At 39.0% G+C, this 19405-nt stretch overlaps 1 protein-coding gene across 22 annotated transcripts in view; it reads left to right on the plus strand.

The window, feature by feature from the left end:
- CTBP2 (C-terminal binding protein 2) overlaps positions 1 to 19405 on the plus strand; it is a 427187-nt gene that overhangs the window by 350274 nt on the left and 57508 nt on the right. For 12 of the 22 annotated variants that reach the window (XR_003564086.3, XR_006292428.1, XR_006292427.1 and 9 more), the window contains one exon: positions 206 to 1981. The exons of the other annotated variants lie outside the window; for them this stretch is intronic. Coding sequence is in view for 8 of the 12 variants with exons in the window: in XM_037904347.2 (XP_037760275.1) it covers positions 206 to 1981 (1776 nt within the window). In the remaining 4 variants the exon portion in view is untranslated. The remainder of the gene's footprint in view (positions 1 to 205; positions 1982 to 19405) is intronic. 22 annotated transcript variants of the gene reach the window in all.

The following is a 19405-nucleotide window of genomic DNA, read 5'->3' on the forward strand; positions in this document are numbered from 1 at the left end:
AGTGAGACTGAGTTACACTGGGTGTTGTGTGTTTTGTCTACTAAAGTTTCGAAGAATTAATAATTCAGGGAATACTTTGAAATATAAAACCACCACTTGGTTGTTTCTGAAGTCCCAGAAGAGCTCAGATACAGCTCGATCTGTTTTTGATGTGTGTAATAGAAGATTTAAAAAGAGAGGTTCCTTCTCTTCTTTATCTCAACAGAAGTCAATTGTTTCATTCCAATGCCGATTCCAAGTAAGCATACAAATATCGGCCGTTCTCAGAGCTGGGATGCTGCAGGATGGTATGAAGGCAACTGGGAGAATGAAAATGCATTTGAATATCAGAGACCAACAGGGAGAAGAAATTCGCTGACTTACGGTGGAGAAGGAGGTTGGTATGAGCAGCCAAATCATAGACCGCATGATATCATCTTGCAAGGAGGCGCTGAATTGAAGCAAGAGCCGTACGCATATCAGGATCCAGTTTTTAACCAGGGTCCCTTACGGAAGGGTTCTGTTCCTGACTTCACTTACTACGACAGACAGGCTGCAATGTCTGGACGAAGCTCCTTGCCATCTCAGGATTATTACAGTGACCCATCTTTAGCTGCTAGATCACCTAAAGATCCACGCTACTATAGAGACCACATGATTAATAGATCATTACCGAATTATGGGATTCCCGGTAGCAGATTGGCTTGGGATCAGGTACAAGGACGGTCACCTGCCCCACACGAAGCCAGCCGTATGTATAGGGATCCCATGAGTAAAATGATCCAAGAGGGGCAGAGAATGCGAAACAGAGATCCTTCTCCTGCAAGGTATGGTGTTGAACCGCCCACCCCTAGATATGGAACAGAACCACCATCTTTTCCCAACAGGCAGGTCTATAGTGATACAGCAGAGAGACCTATAGAGTCTGCAGCTGCTAGACAAACTACTCCAACATGCTTGGTGGTCGATCCAAATTCTGCTACTGTTGTTGATGGGAGCATAGGTCCATCTGCCGTTGCTGTAAATCGTGGTTATGGACCCATCAGGGAAAATGTCAATGCAAAGATTCCTTATGATAGTTATGAAACTGCCATGACTCCTTCCCATTCTCAGGTGCCCACAGCTTTCGCAGGACAAGAAATTAAAAGAAACTTTGATCCGGAGTTCCTAGCACTTCTGCGTTCAGAAGGTGTGTCTGAAAGTACATTCAGTGCTTTGCTGCAGCAAGGATTTGATTCTCCGAGCCTGCTCGCGATGATGGAAGAGAATGATATAAAATCTGTAGCTCCAAATCTTGGACAGGCAAGGGTGCTTTCCCGCATTGCCCATAACTACAAAACAGAGATGCAGCTACAAAGGCATGATGGGAAGAACGGCACACTCCGTCCCAGGACCCGATCTAACAGCTTTAGTCATCGAAGTGAACTACTGCAGAATGCATATGGCATGCACCCTGCCTCTGGTCCCGGTGTAGATGGCACAAGTATGCAGCAAGCACCTCCTCCTTCTCTACAGCCAGTATCACCAAGAGTAGGAGAAATAAATCGTCGCCCATCCAGTGCCCCCACACAGCACCTTCTGGAAACTGCAACTTATTCTGCATCTGGAGCAGCTCATCAAGGTGCTCATTTTCTAGCTAATTCTGGCTACAACGCTCCTTTGCCATGCAACATGCACACTCGTCCAGTGTCTGCCTATTCCACTCCAACTGGATTACCAGGGACTACAGCACAGACTAACCCACATGCAAGTCCCAAAACAGCATATCCAACCACTTACACAGTGCCCATGGAGCTGCTGAAGAGGGACCGAAATACATCAATGTCCCCAATGCATAGCCCACACAACAGTCCTCAACTTCTCCGAAAGCAAGGAGCCCAAATGGATTCCACCCTGGCGCTTGCTGGCCCAAGTTTTCACATGCAACATTCTCCTTATCAGAAACTCACCAGACGCACTGGACCACCAGTTATTGTCTCAACCATGGCATCACCTGAACCAAGTAATTTTCTAAAAATGTATTCATTAGTAGTGTGGTCTAGGAGAGTTATGTCTGTGTTTGTTTATCATAAGATAAATTTGGGTCTAATAAATCATGTTAGACTTAGGGCTGAAATATTAGATACATCCCTATGCACAAAAAAGTGGGGCAAATAGGTTTACCCCGGGGCCACAAGTTATTCAGAGTTTCTAGTGCTGCCTTTCACAGTGCGATTAAATTCAGAGTATTTTATTTGATTAGCTAACTTTAGATAAAGTGACTGGTATATCAGATAATTGTTCTACTATGAATCTTGCTGTTCCTGTTGTTTGTATGGAACAGAAGATTAGATACTGCATTTTCTGAGCAATTAGGTTACAGGGTTAGTTGTAGATTTACTTCTTATAGTTGTTATCGGGCACAAATATGTTTCTCAGAGGAAATGGTTAGCATTGTTTTGACAAAATTTATCAGATAGCTAATGGTGTTAATTCTAGAATTGACTTACCTTTGGCAGTTACCATAGTCTTTTTTTAATTAATTTACTGTTTTATCAGGCACCTAAAATAAAACTCTTGATTTCCTATTAGGAGTACTTATAAGTGTGGCTTTGTAACTATTAAGGAACTAGGTCTACGCTTAATGTTAAAGTCAATGATTAACCACTAGAGTGATAAAAAGGAGTAGTTGCCCTTTTTTTCCTCCTCTTTTTTGTCTTCAGAAATGTTCAAATCCCTTCCTGGTTTAGGGCTAAATGGTTCAAACAGACATAATACTTCAGTTTTAAGTTGACTCTTACTAGTCAAAGACCAACAAAAATTACCATAGGAAATGCATTTTGCAGTAAGAGGAAATTTAGACGATCCCATTAATTTGTTACTTTGACTTTTCTGATAAATGTTAAAAACCCTTTAAAATCCTTTTTGTACACAGTGATAGTGACTGCATGGGAGGGAATTATTTCTCTGCACAGCTGAACCACCATACAAACAAGTCGTGAACAATGTACTGTACAAGCGCACACACAAAATGCCTTAATAAAAGTATACCATTTATAGGCATAGAAACTGTGCCAAGCCAGTGATGACATTCCATGGGAATCTAAATAAAGAACTATTTTGCAAGTGGAAATGATAAAAGTTGTCAAAATTCAGACCTCCCGCCCCCTTTGCTGCAATCACAGATTTAGAAAGTAGATTCCTCCTGGTTTGTGACTATTTTATTTAATTTGTGTAATTTATAAATATATATCATATTTAAATATTCATCAACATTATGTGTATTGACATGATTCAGGCACAAAGGAAGGGCATCCAGGCAGGCTTTTTGAATAAACAGTTTCCAAAAGCCTGAAAAATGAAACTGACATAATACTGAGAACACAAATGTTAATTTAATTGCAGTGTATCTGATCCAGCTGATTACTTTGGTAACATTGGAGTGAAAGTACATATTAATACTGTTGCAAGGGACTGAAGGGGTGTATACATTTTGAATGATTTTTTTCCCATAGGATAAATTTAACATTCCTTCCATTATTCCTCATATTTAAATTGTGAATTATGTTCTTTAAAAATCTGTACTATTCTCTTCCTTTAAAAAAAAATCCATGTATGACAAGAAGAAACCAACAGTGTTTCTGAGATTCTGAGCCCTCTTCTTCACAAGTCAAACATTCTTTCTCTACAGCCAGCTCATTTGCATGAGGCTGACATTTGTTGCTCCAGTAATTTCATCAGATAATGGCCAGCTTGCAAAGCGGATCTGAAAACATATTCCTTAATTATGTGTTGCTAAGCAACGAGAGGGTTTGGTCATAATCACAGAAAGATTATCTTCTCATTGAAGTGGCTGAAAGGTTTAGCTGAAGGAGGACCTGTAAAATTGTCTTCACTTATTTTGCATTTTATTTTTTTTCAAAATAGGACAAGAAAGGGCTTTTCCCCCCTTAAAATGTAATTTTAAACTAGAAGTCAAGGTAAGATGCGTGGTGTGACAGTTTCAAGATGTCTTAACTGTGTTGAGGAATTAGTCTTTGAGAAACACCATTTCTGTGCAGCATTTGGTGTTTACTGCAATCAGAGTTGAAGGTGAACTTCCAAAATAGTCCTATGAGCATATTTCCCAGCATTTTCATGGTTGAGGAAGAGCCTGGATACCTGTTTTATAATTTTTGTATTAAATTTCTGAAGCTTTATGTAATTGATTTATGAATACCTTGTATTTTTGTAGTTGGAACACACAGCTCAAAACAAGTGAGTCCAGCTGCCCTGCCCAAATGAGTATTTCCAGTGATGAGGACTGGGAGCAAAAGTGAGGAACCAAAGGCCCATCTCAGATACGCAATTGGAGAATCATTCAAACTCCTGGTTATATGTACGGGACTGGAAGGAAGTAATCAAAGAAGATGTCATGTATTGTCCAGACCTGCTGAGGCTGGAATGAAGGATAAGGCTCCCATATAGTGGTGTAGGAAGCTGTCATAGTGGATAGTGGGACTCCTTCGATACCAGAGGGGATGGAGATTTCATGAGAAGGAAGAAACCTGATTTTCCAAAAGGTCATAAGAGACAATCTAGGGCACAGAATGCCTTAAATTAGAGGCCTTCCTGGAATGTGGAAAGCCAGACAGGGTGACTGTAGCTATCTTGGACAAATAGTTCTCTGTAGCGTTAGAGATTCATCTTTGCTAACCAATATTCTCTTTAACAGCTTGGAGCCCAGCTCTGCTTATATTCTGCCTAACACGTATTTGTGATTTTTCTCTTTATTTTCTACTCTGACAAAAAAAAGTGTGCTTTTATTAACAATTGCATGAATTGTGAGTTAGTCGTTAAGTTGGGGGTAATCCAGAGAGAGGGAAACAGAATTCTGACCTTATGGGAGGCAGAGTCAAAAGTGAGGTAATGGGCATCAGCATCTGGGTAAAGACAGGTTAAGAGAATTGCAGTTCTGTTCGTTAAATTATGCCATGATGACACTGGCATAGAGCATTATGGGCAGAGAGAGATCTTACGGGTGATCGTCCTGATTTCATACATACTGAATATTGTAAGGCTGTCAAGCGATTAAAAAATTAATCATGCTATTAAACAATAATAGAATACCATTTTTAAAAATATTTTTGAATGTTTTCAACATTTTCAAATATATTGATTTCAATTACAACACAGAATACAAAGTGTATAGTACTCACTTTATGTTTATTTTTGATCACAAATATTTGCACTGTAAAAAACAAAATAAATTGTATTTTTCAATTCACCTAATACAAGTACTGTTTCTTGTTTACAATGTCACCTGAAAGAGAGAACAGGTGTTTGCATGGCACTCTTATAGCCGGCGTCACAAGATATTTACATGCCAGATGCACTATAGATTCAAATGTCCTTGGATGCTTCAACCACCATTCCAGCTGACATGCATCCATGCTGATGACTGGTTCTGCTCGATAACAATCCAAAGCAGTGCGGACCGATGCATGTTCATTTTCGTCATCTGAGTCAGATGCCACCAGCAGAAGGTTGATTTTCTTTTTTGGTGGTTTGGGTTCTGTAGTTTCTGCATCAGAGTATTGCTCTTTTAAGACTTCTGAAAGCATGCTCCACACCTCATCCCTCTCAGATTTTGGAAGGCACTTCAGATTCTTAAACCTTGGGTCGAGTGCTGTAGCTATCTTTAGAAATTTCACAGTGGTATCTTCTTTGCATTTTGTCAGATTTTCAGCGAAAGTGTTCTTAAAACGAACAACATGTGCTGGGTCATCATCTGAGACTACTATAACATGAAATATATGGTAGAATATGGGTACAACAGAGCAGGAGACATACAATTCTCCCCCAAAGAGTTCAGTCACAAATTCAATTAACGCATTATTTTTTTTAATGAGCATCATCAGCATGGAAGCGTGTCCTCTGGAATGATGGCTGAAGCATGAAGAGGCATATGAATCTTTAGCACATCTGGCACGTAAATATCTTGTGACACTAGCTACAACAGTGCCATGCGAAAGTCTGTTCTCGCTTTCAGGTGACATTGTAATTAAGAAGTGGGCAGCATTATCTCCCATAAATGAAAACAAACTTGTTTCTCTTAGCGATTGGCTGAACAAGAAGTAGGACTGAGTGGACTTGTAGACTCTAAAGTTTTACATTGTTTTGTTTTTGAGTGTTATGTAACCAAAAAACTACATTTGTACGTTGTACTTTCATGATAAAGAGATTGCACTATAGCACTTGTATGAGGTGAATTGAAAAATACTATTTCTTTTGTTTGATCATTTTTACAGTGCAAATATTTGTAATAAAAAATAATATAAAGTTAGCACTGTACACTTTGTATTCTGTGTTGTAATTGAAATTGATATATTTGAAAATGTGGAAAATATAAAAAAATATTTAATAAACTTCAATTGGTATTCTGTTTAACAGTATGATTAAAACTGATTAATCACAATACATTTTTTAATTGCGATTAATTTTTTTGAGTTAATCGTGTGAGTTAACTGCAATTAATCGACAGCCCTAGTATATTGTAAAATGTTTAAAAGTTGATTTGTTCTTTACCCTATATAGTACAATATAGCTGACTAGTTTAGAAATAGTGTCCAGGTTTTGTTCAGTAAAATTTCTGTATGGACATTTAGCACGTAATCACAATGTGCATATGCAAGGCAGCTGGATTAACAGTACACACTGTAACAGCTCCAAAGGAAGCCGCTGTGTACCAAATAAATCGTGTTTAATTTGCACATTGACCTGACAGACCATAACACGTCCTTTGGTGCCATTATGAACTATAGTGTTAATCCAGGTGACGTACATACTCGCTATCTCCAAGTGCCGAAAAATTAGTAATGAAGATTTCACTGACAAAACAGAGAAGGGGTATGTAGACAAAACAATTGAATACAAATTGGGAGTCCCCCCTCTCCCCCACATGCTGAAATGTGAAAATGCAGTCCACATTGTGAACAAATAGCTTGCAAAATTTTGATTTATAAATTCTTTACAACTGTAGATGCACAAAAACTGTCTAGGACCATTGAATTGTTTATTTGACCTTACAATTTAAAATTGGACAAGCAAATGTAAAAACAAACTAATAAAAAAAACCACCACAGATAGTGCCTCAGTAATCCTTGGAAGGATGAAGGGAGTAGTAGGCATGTGTGTTTATCTTTGGATATTTGCTATTTTTTAACAGTCACAGCATTATCTGAAAAAAGTTAATCTGCAATATGACATGGATAGATGGCTGAAATGATGGTAGTTTATACAATGGAATTTGAAAAGAATTTAAAAGGCAAACCTGGGGCCCAATCCAATGTTATTTATACTGCCCAAACTCTCCTTAGCCCCAGTCAGGCCAACACTTATGCATATGTATAACTTTACTTGTGTGAGTCATCCCATTGGTGTCAATGGGACTACTCCCATAAAAAGGGTTATTCCCGTGGTAAATGACCGCAGAACCAGCACCACAGTATTTAGTGAGAGTTTTGGGTGTGCGAGAAATGCAGGCTGGGGCCTGTAAGGTATGTTATGGAAAGTTACCGTGATAACATTATTGACTGCTTTGGTCAATATACGGTGTTGCTTCATTGATTAAATAAAATGCCCCTTCAAAACATTTTTTTAAAAGGGTGAAATACACTTTATACAGTGGTTTTATTAAAAGCAATAGAAAGGGCCAAATTCATCCCTGCTGCAACTCCGTTGACATTAGTGCAGTTACAGTAGAGATGAATTTGAGCCTGTTAGAGGAAAATGTATTGTCAGACGCATAAGTGTTGTCAGCCGCAATTTACACCTCTCTTTTATCCCACATATAGGGTTATATGTTAGGACTTCCACATCCAGTACATTCTCCAACTCTATTAGCTGAAATGTTTTTAAAATATTTTTTCATGTAGTAGTTTCCATAGTTACAGAATAAGCAAGCCTGTTTCCTTATATATGTTCAAGGTTTCTGATCATTACTGTATTAAACATTTTTTAAATGCATCTTCTCCGCTTCGCATAGCATGAAACTACAGACCAGCTTAATGAAAATGCTGTACTGCTGAACTGAGTTATTATTTTTAAATAGAGAGAGTCAAAGTCGGTATCGAGTTGTATTGTTAAAAAGTAGAAAGCCACAATCATTAAGCCGTTGATTTGCAATAAATGTTGCAGCAGCCATAGCACATATATTATTAAGCAATATACATAACAGTTGGCAGATTAGCTTTAGTCTTTGTCACCTTAAAAACACACTGACATTAACAGCATTCCTTTGGCTTTCTGTAAAAAAGGCTAATTTATAATCTCTTCTGTCTGCTGTGTGCTAGTGTTCGTTGGGAAGAAATGTGATCTGCTCAGTTTTTATCTCATGCATTCTGTCTTCTAAGCAGTGTTTGTTTTAACTCTTTTGTACAGTAAGGGCAATATTGCTAAAACACATCCTGCAGTGTTGGGCGCAGAGTGGAATATACAAGAGTCCTCCAAAGCTGATTTGGCCAGAGAGTCAATGGAGGAGGCAGAGCAGTGCACGGTCCCCTGTGTGCTGGCTCAGCTTTGTTTAAGGGGGTGTGAGGGATCATGGCTTCAGGCTTACCCACCCCTCCCTGCCCTCTTTGGGGAGTCCAATATGCTTGCCAGTACTAGACTTTTCTGGGACTTGCATTCTGTGGTTGAAGTTACTTGGTTCGGTGCAGATGGAGTGGATTAACCAGGCGTGCTGGAACAATTTTTATAGTGGGGGTGCTGAGAGCCATTGAACCAAACGGTAAACCCTGTATATAATGGAAACCACTTCAAGCCAGGGGTTGCTCCAGCACCCCTACTTCCAGAACCGATGGGATTAACAGTTCATACCTTCCACACCAGTTGCATAGGTTGTTGGAGCCAGTGCTCTGACTAAACATCTATCATGTGGTATGCCGTAATGGCATTCCACCCTAGCTTGTGTCTGACCAACACAGGGGCTCTTTTTAGGGCACATAGGCACCCTGTGAGGTCACTCTGTTCTAATTCCTCAGTCTCATCCATGCAGGTATGAAATAGTGTGGAGAGCCTTGTGTACCGGAGTAAATTTCATCCTCTGAATGTAAGGACTGGGAATATTGACCTAGCTCCTGAGGCTGTAGGCTAGAGTGGAATGCCGTTATCACATGCCATGGGATTGATGTTTAAGCAGATCATAGGCTCCAGCACTCCATGTATCTGGTGCAGCGTGTGGGGAATGGCTCACTGGCTCTTCTGGGTTGTTGCATTCCACTCCATCTACAGCACCAAGTAACTGAATCTCAACCATAGAATGTGGGGTAGAGAAAGGAGGGAGGAAGGCTCCCTCCCACCAATTGCACATTCATGCAGGGTCAGCAAAATCCTGACCTTAATTATTTGGTGGAGAGGAGGAAGAGAATGAGAATAAAAGTATAACACAGTGCTCCCAAAATTCTTGAAGTAGCTCCCAAATGCATGATTGTGCTATAGAGCAATGTTGACTAGGTCAGCTAATAAAGAGGGAAGCAGCAGGCAATATTTGTAGGAGGGAAATCAGTAGAACTGAGCAACTATAGAGGACATAGAAACTTAGTGAACTTTTAATATAAATACAAAGGTCAGGACAATACGTTGCTTTCTCTTTTTAAAAAAATGAGGTGAAAATGGGGAGGAGGATTATCATAAAATCATAAATAAATGTTATCAACTTAGCCATGTGGAGGGAAACTAGAGGAGGTGATCTCAGCAGTATTTGTTTGGATCGGTGTTTGTGGAGATGCTCAATTGTAGTCAATATCAAGTCAGCAGATCAGCTGATAAATGAATTTGCCTTCTGGGTTCCATCCAACTCAGACCAACTTTGCAAGTAAATAAATTGAAGATGGGGCAGACTTGATAAATAACGATTTATTGGTAAACTGTAATCAAAAAGAAGTCCCAGTAGGATATCCACTGAAGGTGGAGGAAGTGTGTGCCCCAAAATTGAGGCACCCAAAACCACTAACAACTTTTGAAAATCATGGGACATCTATATACGTACACTCCATATGTATAGCTGATATTTGCGTGACAAGCTGCAGAACTGGGATAATATGCTGAGCATTGTGATAAACAGTAGAATTATGTGATAAATAAAATACCATGCACCTTTCTGACCTCCTCACTTTCCTTCTTCCCGCTAATCCATCTTTCCTGAGATTTATTCTAACATTGCAAATTGCTGAGAAGCTTTAGACAGCCACCTACTTGCTACTTTCCTGTATGTATAGATTGTCAGCCCTTTCTTTAGTGGTCCAGACTCTTACTGAAATCCCTGACCGTTCTGATCTGCAGGGATGGTTTCCTCAAAGAAAACAAGGGCTAGAAGTGTCATCAACAATCATTTGTCTTATTTTCTTCCTGTGCTAGGGATACTTTGATTATTGTACAGGCTTAAATTAACATTAGAAAAAGTCCATTAGTTCATGCAAGTGTATGCATTTCATCTTCTGTGTGAAAAGAATCTTGATTAACATGTGTTAGGAAAGTAATTGTATAAAGGGGCATATATGTGTAAACAGCAGATATCCTATTGGAACACTTGCATAACTGGGAAAGTTTAGACAAAGTATTAGTTATCCCACCTGATCAAGAATAGTGACTCATACAAATGGTCATCTTTCTCACTCCCTGAAAACTTCTCATTTTCTATTTAATGGATCAGAATGGGGAGGATGGAGTCTTATTTTATGGGCAGAAACCTTTGGTTTAAGGCTCTTGAACTTACATTTTATTTTTGTATTTTTGATAGTGGGTTTGATCCTGCTTCTGCTGCAGTCAGTAGTAGAAGGATTGAATCCAGAATCATTAGCAGTGTCACTGCATGTTTATACTGTTAATCAGTATTTGTCAACCTATAACACCACCTCTTTCTTGTGTGTTATACTGGTGCACCAAATGAAGATGTTCTTTGTGTTCATCCCCAAAAATATGCATCACTGAGCAGTGATTCACTCTGGTCAGAGGGCAACCATATGTGTACTCATCACGCTGTCATTTGATTGGCAGAGCATAAATTGATGGAATAACAAACACATATCCTCAAGTCTCAGCTACTCTGTGCCCATACTGCTATTTCAAACAACCTTGTGAGATTGGTCAACAAAGTGATACCTCTAATTTTTATAGAAGCACCACTATGTGCCATGGGCAAACAGTTTGGAACCAGGTAGACACTGAGCGAAATCCTGCCTCTATTGAAATCAGTGGGAGTTTTGCCATTGACTTCGGTGGGGCCAGGATTCCACTCTGACTTTTGCAAAAGTTATCAACTCCATATTGAATTTCTGATCATTTGATCTACAAAATCAATGGTTTCGTTATGCAAGAGAAGCTGTAAATTTAAATCATTAAATGTTCATGCATTATTAAAAAAAATAGGTTATATTTTTCAAATAGATGAGTAGGTTTTCTGTTTTCCCATTTTTAATGAGTAGAAGAAGTGTTTGCTATTTACTTGCTTTTAAATTGCACCAAACACTTCTAGAAATAGTTCCCAAATTTCTAAGTGTATTTCATGAAGCAATAGGTTTTTTCCTGCATGTTTATGAATTAGACTATTATCACTAGAACTACTTATTAACATTTCTAAAGTAGACGCTTAAAGAAGAATGCCACTTATTAATGGAAAGTTGTGTAATTTAGAATTTCTGAAACAAATATATAATGAATAATGGGGAACTTACACATGAAATGAATAACAGAAACAGTATTCACATTTAAATATTGCTTTTAACTCAGTTAAAGGAGCTTATTCGCAAACTCTGTTTATGCTCCTTAGGGATCTGAATCTGAATCCTGTTATGCCCTAAGCGACATCTGACAGCATGGGAAGGATTCAGATGGGCCTGACAGACAGACAGATCTGGCCATTGGATCAGATTCTGTGGGAGTAAATGAGAGGAAAGTGGTGAAGTTTCCATAAATGGCAGTGTGGAACAAAACCCTGGTTTTGATTTTTTGTTTTAAACTCTCACAGAACCTCATGGTGTTTTGGTACTAATGTCCTAATCTGTGCTCTTCATGGGGTGGGGAATAGGACTTGGGGCAGGTGTAATCAGAATCATTCAGTAAATAAATCCATTTTTTGTTCCTCTGAAGCAAATCAAAGCAAATCCATTTCTAATGCTATTGACATACTAGGCCCTGATCGTGCAAAGACTTTAGTACATGCATAACTTTACTCCCCACAAGTAGTCCTGTTGACTTCAGTGGGCCTACGCACATGAATAAAGTTACATGCTTGCTCTTACTAGGAATTTGGAGTATACTATAAAGGGATACTGTTCCTTTAATTCACATTTGGAAGAAAATGTCTTACTCTTGATACCACTGTTCAGTTGAATGTTGTAAATTATTAAATCTCAAAGCGTTTTCAAAGACCTAATTCATTTTTCTACATTTATGCTGGTGGTTTACTTTTCAGTCAGCTTGGACGTTGAAAATAGACTGGTCAGACTGATTTTTGTTTGTATTGCCAGCTGTTTGTCCTGTGCTAGCATTATGCTGTTGTGTTTGGGTATCCTTATATACGTAGATAAAGATATAAAAGTGAGTGTGTGTGTTTCTATTTACATTTAAAACAAAGCCATGGCAACATTTCTATTCCCATTAGCTCCATTCCCCCAACCCTTATTTGTTTTTTACCCAATTTAAAATGCAAAGGTGTTACTTTAACTTCTGCTTCTATTTAGGATCTGAGGAGCAGCCTTCACTAGAACTTGTTCTAAATTAAAACTTTACCAGCTCCTTGAAGTGTTCTGTATTCCTTACAAGTTGTTTTTTTGTTAAGAAGAGATTCATAAATATAAAACTGCTGTAAAGTCTTTAGGGGACTGTGTATAAAAATAATTCTGATAAACTGTTGTCTTTGATTTTAATCATTATAAACTATTGAGTTTTACACACACTCTTTGTTAGTTTCAGTTAAGTCATAGTTGTACAAGGAGTAGAAATTGTGATTTTAATATTAATTAATTTAAACACAGCATAGAAGCAACGTATGTGGATACATAGAACAATACGAAAAATGGTTCAATAGTGTAAAATCCCAAACTATAAACACAGCTATTTATGAGAGGGAAAGTAACTGTCAGGGTTATGAACATATACACAGTTAAAAATAAAATGTATCTTTATAAAGGTTTTACAGTTACAAGTAGAGAAGTGTATAATATAAACATAGGACAGATACATAAGACAGCATATCCTGTTACTGTGAGTTTGTGCAGAATAAATAAGGAATTCTGAGTCTCTTTTTGGCTAGTAGGGAATAAGAAATTCAATATAGGTATTGACTCGCTTGATTCTGAAATGGGATCTTTTGGAGCTCAGTAGATGTTTCCTTTTAGTATATTGCTTTAGTTAAAAAGCCTTCTCCTAGGACTGTGGTTCTCAAACTTGTGCACTGGTGACCCCTTTCACATAGCAAGCTGCTGAGTGCAACCCCCCCTTATATATATAAAAAAGTGTTTTTAACACTATTTATAAATGCTGGAGGCAAAGCAGGGTTTAAGGTGGAGGCTGACAGCTCGCAACCCCCCATGTAATAACCTCACGACCCCCGAGGGGTCCCAACCCCCAGTTTGAGAACCCCTGTCCTAGGAGATGGAGGAGAGAAGCACTATTTTGTGGTGCTTGTCCCAGGCAATCATCAAGATAGAGAATTGGCATAGCCCAAGCAGAAGGTGGAAAGGGGAAGGGGGACACTGAGTTGTTTGGTTTCTTGTGGCAATGTTAGGGAGTGGGAGCAACGATGTTCTAGGAGAGCTTCTGTGTCCTGTGATGAGCAGAAAAAATCAGACAGAGCTCTGAACACTGCTGTTTGGATAGATATTCAAGAGTCTCGGGAAGGTACCACTCCTTCGTGTGATGTGTCTTTTTGCTTGGTTAGTTGGTTGCCAGGTCAAGGCAGTGAAAAGAGGTGGGATCAGGAAAGTGGGAGGCCACATTTTTATAGCAGAAAGAAAGCAAGAAAGTCAGCAGCAAGATAAATGGCAAATCTTGCTCCCAGAAGAGATGGGGAAGTAACACTAGCATGACCGGGGCTCTGTGTTGGTGTGGTTGTTCCCGAGCACAGATTCATGAGGCTCAACTCAGCTACCAGTATGAGAATCATAGAAGTGTAGGACTGGAAGGGACCTCAGCAGGTCATCTAGTCCAGTCCCCTGCACTCAAGGCAGGACTACGTAATAACTAGACCATTCCTGACAGGTGTTGGTCTAATCTTAAAAACCTCCAGTGGTGGAGATTCTGCAACCTCCCTAGGCTATTTGTTCCAGTGCTTAACTACCCCGACCGGAAGTTTTTCCTAATGTCCAGCCTACACCCCCGTTGCTGCAATTTAAACCTATTGCTTCTTGTTTTATCCTCAGAAGTTAAGGAGAACAATTTTTCATCCTCTTCCTTGTAACAATCTTTTATATACTTGAAAACTGTTATCATGTTCCCTCTCAGTTTTCTCTTCTCCACAAAACCAATTTTTCCATCTTTCGTCATAGGTCATGTTTTCTAGACCTTTAATCATTTTTGTTGCTCTCCTCTGGACTTACTCCAATTTGTCCACATCTTTCCTGAAATGTGGCACCCAGAACTGGACACAATATTCCAGTTGAGGCCCTATAAGTGTGGAGTAGATTGGAAGAATTACTTCTTGTGTCTTTCTTACAACACTCCTGGTAATAAATACATCCTAGAACGACGTTTGTTTTTCTTGGAACACTGATTCATGGTTAGCTTGTGATCCACTATAACTCTCAGATCCCCTTCCGCAGTACTCCTTCCTTGGCAGTCGTTTCCCATTTTGTATGTGTGCAGTTGGTTGTTCCTACTGAAGTGGAGTACTTCTCATGTTCCTTATTGAATTTCATCCTATTTTCTTCAGACTATTTCTCCAGTTTGTCCAAATCATTTTGAATTTGAATCCTATCCTCCAACACACTTGCAACCCCTCCCAGCTGGGTATCATCCACAAACTTTATAAGTTTCAGAGTAGCGGCCGTGTTAGTCTGTATTCGCAAAAAGAAAAGGAATACTTGTGGCACCTTAGAGACTAACCAATTTATGCATCCGATGAAGTGAGCTGTAGCTCACGAAAGCTTATGCTCAAATAAATTGGTTAGTCTCTAAACTTTATAAGTGTACTCTCTGTGGCAATATGTAAATAATTTATTAAGATATTAAATGGAACCGGACCCAGGACTGATCCTTGCAGGACCCCAGTTGATATGCTCTTCCAGCTTGACTATGAACCACTGATAACTTCTCTCTGGGAATGGTTTTTCAACCAGTTATGCATCCACCTTATAGTAGCGCCATCTAGACTGTCTTTTCTTTGTTCGTTTATGAGAAAGTCATGCGAGACAATATCAGAAGCCTTACTGAAGTCAAGATATACCACGTCTACTCCCCTATCCACAAGGCTTGTTACCCTGTCAAAGAAAGCTGTTAGGTTGGTTTGACATGATTTGTTCTTGACAAATCCATGCTGACTGTTACTTATCACCTTCTTATCTTCTAGGTGTTTGCAAATTGATGACTTGATTATTTGAGCCATTATCTTTCCAGGTATTGAAGATAAGATGACTGGTCGATAATTCCATAGGTTGTCCTTATTCCTCTTCTAATAGATTGGCACTATATTTGCCCTCTTCCAGTCCTCTGGAATCTTTCCCATCTTCTTTGAGTTTTCAAATATAATCACTAATGGCTCAAATATCTCCTCAGTCAGTCCTTGAGTATTCTAGGATGTCACAATGCATTGAAGAAAATGCAAAGGAGATCTTCTGCCATTCTGTCAGTGAACAAGAAAGTTTCCCTTCCAACTGGAAAGAAGATACATAAGATGTCAGTAGGGGAAGGATGCTGGTTTAACCCCTTCTGGCCATCTGCTCTTGTTCCCCCACAGAATGCAGAAATCTGGGAGAAGCAGCACCTGGGCATGGGAAGATAAGCAATTTGTAATGTAATTGCTGTCTCATTTTCAATGGTCTTATGGTTCTGACTCAGGTGCTCTGCACCAGATGTCAAGAATCCAGACTTCATCTCAATGCTACATCATATAATGGGCATTTTTCATGTGACAGGCTTATTTGTTGGGGTCTTTATGATTTCATTTTAGTCATGTCTCAGAAGTTAGAAAACGTGCACATTAATATCCCTTTTGTCTCTTTGTTTGTTTGTTTAATCAGTTAACAAGGCACCTAGATAAAATACCTAAGCACTGAACAAAACCCGCAGTATCAGATGTTAAAACATCTGAAAGGAAAGCTACACAACCCCGGTAGACAACTAGACATCAAACACATCTGAACGAGGACAGCTCCAGTACCTACCCCTTCCAACCAAAGAGTTTAATTCCATATTGGTACTTAGAATGGGCGCAAAGCAGACATCAGTGCAAAAAAACAAGAGGGATACCAAAATTGTTCACAACAGATGAACCTACATAAATTGGAATTTGAGTATGTATGCTTTAAAGGCAGCCAAATGGGACAGACTTCATCTGGGAGAGCGTTCCATTCCTGTGAACTTGAGAGTTTTGCCAACTCTTGCGATATTCAGTGCTTTTCATACAGCCTGTATGGTGGCAGAGGAAAACCTTGAAAAACCACGTACAGCCTAAAGACTAAAAAAACAGACTGGAAATAAACAACATCAAAGATCTCATGATTCTGAAGCCAATCTCCGGATTTTTGGTTGGGCTGGCTCATGATTATTGAACATTTGAGGTTGGCAATTCTGGAACTCAAAATTAGGAAAATCAGTGCCATCCATGGTAAGGATTTCTCACTATGTGGCCTTTGCTTTTCAAGTAACCAAGGTGACTTCTTGATGTGTGTATACTGAGGACATTTTTGTAATGTTTCGCAGCTTTGCTGACACTGGTTCAGTACCACTGAGGTTAGCAATGTTGGGAGCTCTGCTATAGACGGGTCTTTGGCTGCTGACACTTTTCAGTACCGGGCAGGGTGGATTGATTAAATCAAAGTGATTTAAATCACAGACTTTAATCATGATTTAAATCAGCAAGCAGGTAATGTTGATTTAAATAATCAATTTAAATCTTGTTTTGCATTTGTATTTTTTAGTTATTTTCCTAAAGAAATGTTCATTCTCATTGGTTGATATAACCATTGAAACATGCTGATTTGCAATTAAATATAGCCTTTACACTAAATTTGATACTTTTTTGCTAATCAAGAGGGTACATATCTATACACGTTTATTTAGGTAGTTATATAGCTCAACATACATTTATTCTGATTCTTAATTTTTTCATTTTTTTATTGTGGTAGAAAATGGTGAATGACATTTTTATTTATGAAATGATAATTTCTTGCTCATGATTTGTGTCAAGCTGCATTTGGATAGAAATTGGTGTTCAATTAAAGATGCAGAAAAAGCTGCATTTAAAATTGTATTTTAATAGTTCAATAAAACTTAAATGTGCTGGGTACATAAGAAAAAACTAAGTTTTATCAAAATGTGTTTTGCATTTGAAACTAACTAAAAGAAGTATTAGCTGTAGTTGAATTGTTGAATTGATTCTAGTCACCGTGGGTCAGTTTTTGAAGGATATTTAGGTGCAGATAGGTTCAAGTCCTCAAGGAACAGATTCATGGTCAGGTACAGTAAGAGCTTAATTCTGTCTCACGCCTGATCTACACTTAAAACATAGATTGACATAGCTATGTCCACACCTCTGGCTGATGTAGCTTTGCCGACCTAACCCCCCAGGGTAGAAGCAGGTATGTTGATGGAAGAATGTTTTTGTCAACCTAGCTACCATTGTTCAGGGAGGTGGTGTTCCTACACCGACAGAAAAACCCCTTCCATTAGTATAGTATAAGCTGCATCTGCACTATAGGTTTATGGCGGCATAGCTACAGGGATATAGTGTGGACATACCCTTGGGAACTTCTTTACCTGGTTGTTTTTCGTGATTCCTTAGCCTAGAGAAAGATTCAATATCATGGTGGTCCTCCACAGTTAAGAAGTGTTGTCTGACATGATGGTGGCCAGTGTGGAGACAGTGCTGAGAGCAATGCTGTCGCTTCACTCCATGCAATGTTTGCACACCAGTCATTGGAATTTCCATAAGCTGGGTCATCTGCTGATCCTTCCTCAGTCACTGCAAGAGGTTTATTTACTGCTTACCCTCCCCTTCAATGGAGGATGTCTGCTACTGATTGCTGCTTTCTGTCAGTGCTGGATTGGTAGATCAGCGGGAACCAGTGCAGGAGAAAGATATCATTAGTTTCCTTTTATCTTCTCTCCATGGGTACCCTTTTCTCTGTCATGATCCACCCTGTGCTGGTCCAGGAAAAGGGCTGAATCTGAAATTTCTCTTCCTAGTGAGAGGAATTCTTATTCCTGTATTTTAGAGGGGATCTAACTGGAGAAAGGAAAATCATTAAAGCATTTTCATTTGATCACTGTTTTGTTTTAAACATCAGACCAACAAGCAAAACCCTGCATAGTAATTACTCTGTTGTTTCCTAAATTGTTCTCTAGTTCTTATAGATTTCCTCAGCTGTGGCCAGATGCCTGGGCTCCACATGGAAGTGCAGTACATCAAATATGCCAGCCTGGGAAGCTGGTAAGCAACTGGTGGGCAGGGGGAAGTCTTTGCCACTAAGCCTAGGGAAGAAGTTAGAAAACCTATCGCTGTTGCACTCACAGAGCATGGGGTACACAGTTAAGCTCCAGTTCAGCAAGTGCGTAAGTTTGAGTATGTTGAGTCCTGTTAACTTCAGTAAGATTTCTCACGTGGTTAAAATTTGGCATGTCCTTAAAATTTGGCACGTGCTGAATCTGGAGTTCAGAGGATATAACTAGAGTCAAGAAAACAAACTTTACCTTTTATTGATTGCTAAGTTAAGTAACAAATCTTAATTTTATGTGATACGGTCATTAAATAATGTGTTTTTATATTTCTATGGAGTCTTCTATCCAAGGATCTCTAAGCACTTTACCAAAATTAGTTAATTAATTTTAGCAGCACAGCTGTGTCAGTGTGGTAGGTCACACATCTCATTGGCAGAGCCAGAAATATCAGTTTTCAATCTCCTGCTGTAGCTACTGGACCACACGCAACTTTTCCTGCTTAGTAATGTATTATTGAAGTGGTTTCTAAGGATCTGTGAAGCTAGTAAAGGGGACAGTGGCACTGGTTTGGTGCTGTCAGACAATGATCTTCTGTTTTGATCATTTTTCTGTTGCCCTGTAGCTTTGTGTGCCATGTCCTTTGCTTTAACTGTGTGTAATATTGTTGTCTTTATGGCAAATGCTGCCAACTCTATAATTAAGTAAACCACTATGCAGCCATTGTGGCTGTTCATTTTAGTTCTTTATCAGTTCCCCACTGGAGCTGTAGAAGTCCCAGTTCCCCAAAAGCTTTCCTCTAAATAATTTCTTC

Source organism: Chelonia mydas, chromosome 7 (genome assembly GCF_015237465.2).
Source record: "Chelonia mydas isolate rCheMyd1 chromosome 7, rCheMyd1.pri.v2, whole genome shotgun sequence".
Lineage (NCBI taxonomy): Eukaryota > Metazoa > Chordata > Testudines > Cheloniidae > Chelonia > Chelonia mydas.